The sequence below is a fragment of the Juglans microcarpa x Juglans regia genome, chromosome 1D (assembly GCF_004785595.1).
Source record: "Juglans microcarpa x Juglans regia isolate MS1-56 chromosome 1D, Jm3101_v1.0, whole genome shotgun sequence".
Taxonomy (NCBI): domain Eukaryota; kingdom Viridiplantae; phylum Streptophyta; class Magnoliopsida; order Fagales; family Juglandaceae; genus Juglans; species Juglans microcarpa x Juglans regia.
In genome coordinates, this window is record NC_054594.1 from 48,507,078 (window position 1) to 48,509,811 (window position 2,734).

Below are 2,734 nucleotides of genomic sequence, written 5' to 3' on the forward strand. Positions count from 1 at the left end.
TTTCTTGGAGTTCTGGATAATTGAGATTTGAGAGGGGTAAAAAGGGTGAAACCCTTAATAATTTGAAACTTAAAAGGAACAGACCAACATAACAATTTACCGATCAAACTTACCTAATTAAACATCGGGAGGATAGTATCAATTATGAAAGCCTAATTTGGCCCATTGGAAAAAGAAAAGAAAGCGAAAGGGAAAAGATGAGAAAAATCACGACCCTTTTTCTTTTTTGGCGGAGGAAAAATCATTATCAAACACCCTACAATAATAAGAGGGAACTGTCGCTGGGCCTGTTCTTCCTGTCTCAACTTGCCACATTTCATGCCCCCAATTCTCTGTCCCGGTTCTTCTCTCCTTTGAATTCTTCCACAACTACCAATAAACCTTAACTGGTTTTGATTCATTGATTCTTGACTTTCTCACTGATCTTTTTTATATAGATTTACCTTTCTCTTGTCAAAGAAACCAAGAAAAAATATATGTTTCCCGCCATTTCCTCTCCGGATTCTTCAGAATCCGTCTTTTTTCTCCACTGGGTCATGCTTTGTCCACCTTTTTCTACGATCTTGCTCCTTGGTTCTTCGTATTTTGCTCTCTTTTCATGATTTTCTGGACCTTCCGAGTAGCTTCAATTTTTCACTTTTGAGCTTCATTTCTTCAAAAATTTTTGGCTCCTTTGCTTAAAATTAAAATTAAAAAAAAAAAAAAAAAAAACCCATCTGTGTTTTGGTTTCTCTCTCTAGGGGTTTATACCAAAGCAACAAAATCAGATTGCTCACATTTTTCCAAGATTCCCTTCGATTCTTAAAAGGCGGGTCTTTTTAGGATTCTTCAGTTGATGCTATTAAGAAAAGAAGATTCTTGATTCCCAGTAAAAGATTCTGAATTCAATGCGTTTTAAATCATAGTAAAGATTACATTCTTTCTAACTTCTGTCTCTGTTTCTAATACTTCTCTCACTTTCCAAGTTTAATTTCAATGCTACTTAAATGAATTATCGGGCTATTGTTGTAAATCAGTACTAGGAATTATGGAAACTCTCTATCCAGCTTCGTTTATGTCAAACTCCAATCGGTTTGTCCAAGCGAGCCAGAGCACAGAATGGACTAGAGAAGAAAACAAGAAGTTTGAGAGAGCGCTTGCTATATACGACGAGAACACTCACGACCGATGGACAAAAGTGGCGGAAATGATCCCGGGAAAGACGGTGTGGGATGTGATCAAGCAGTACAAGGAGTTGGAAGATGATGTCAGTGATATAGAAGCAGGGCGGTTTCCGATTCCCGATTACCTTATCTCTTCCTTCACAATGGAGTTGTTTGATGATCGCAAGTTTGATGCCCATAGAAGAAAATCTTCAACAGCTCGTGGTCCTGATCAGGAAAGGAAGAAAGGAGTGCCATGGACAGAAGACGAACACAGGTGAATTCCCTTGTATTTCGTTGGAATCTTTAGAATTTAGCTTCTAAGTGTGAGAACGCATGAGGTTTTTGGTGACTCTTTTCTTTCTTCCATTGTTGAGAAAACTAAAAGAAAAGTGAGATATGGACTCTTAAAAAACTCCGTTTAGTTCCAATGCCCTTTATCAGTTACTGTGGAAACCAAGGAAAAGAAACTCTCAAATTGGTAGTCTTACATGATGCTGTTCCATTATAATGTTAAATGAAATTAAAGCTCTAACCGATTTAATCACACGATTGTGCTTGGCTTACTTGAACTTCTTTTTTCTTGGTCATCGATTTGAGAAAAATAACCAAATAAATGTCCTTTTCAACCGATTGGTTGTTAGCTAAATAAATTTTCAACTATGCTATATTGTTACTTAAGTGGTCGTACTTTTTAAGCTTTTCTAGTAGATGTTTATGAAGTGGTAATTTGAATTTTGAAAACCCAAAATACGAACAAAAAAAGTTCAAAGCAATTGTAAATAGGGCCCGTGACGTCGTTTAACATGGAGATGAGTTGGTAAAGTCTCAAACTTGTTGGCATTCTGAACTTCGCCTTCATCTTTAGATTGCCTATTCTGCAGTTTGAAGTCTTTTGAATGTCATGCTTTTGTTCTTGAAGTTGGGGCTGTTTTGTAATGAATTACAGGCGCTTTCTGATGGGGCTTCAAACCTACGGTAGAGGGGACTGGAGAAATATCTCCCGGAACTATGTAATCACCAAGACTCCAACTCAAGTGGCAAGTCATGCTCAGAAGTACTTTATAAGGCAGCTTTCAGGGGGGAAAGATAAGAGAAGGCCAAGCATCCATGACATCACAACTGTCAGTCTCACAGACACCACACCGGAAAATAATAAACCTCTCCCATATGATCAGTCTTTTGTGCTTCCACTTCAGCAAAAGCCAACCAGCGCTCCAAGAATGTCACTTGACTGGAATCAACCTCCCAATGAAGCAGTCACGGTTTTCGACTTAGCTGGTGGAAACCTTTTAATGTCATCTCCATATGACTTTAAAGCACAAGGGCAAAATCTGTATGGCAGTGCTCATTATGGAACTCATACCAAGCCGCACAATTCGATGTTTCAATTCCAATCCTCAAGACATCAAATACCTGGATGAGGCAGCTATCATGCATGTTTTAACAAGTCTAGGCTGATCATGTTCAGTATAGTTTCACTGTCAGTGCTTTTGTGATGGTTTTTCTGTGTGATCGCCTGATTGAGGGCTTAAGTTTCATTGTTTTTGAACGATGCAAAAGGAGAAAATATTATAATGATTCAAATGTCA

The 2,734-nt window shown here is 38.1% G+C and overlaps 1 protein-coding gene across 1 annotated transcript; it reads left to right on the plus strand.

Annotated features, from left to right (window-relative positions):
- The first annotated feature begins 230 nt into the window (after nt 1-230).
- LOC121248241 (transcription factor DIVARICATA-like) lies at nt 231-2,734 on the plus strand. The gene is made up of 3 exons (XM_041146681.1): nt 231-808; nt 1,017-1,419; nt 2,092-2,734. The coding sequence occupies exons 2-3, from the start codon at nt 1,028-1,030 to the stop codon at nt 2,564-2,566; spliced, it is 867 nt and encodes a 288-aa protein (XP_041002615.1). The 5' UTR covers nt 231-808; nt 1,017-1,027; the 3' UTR covers nt 2,567-2,734.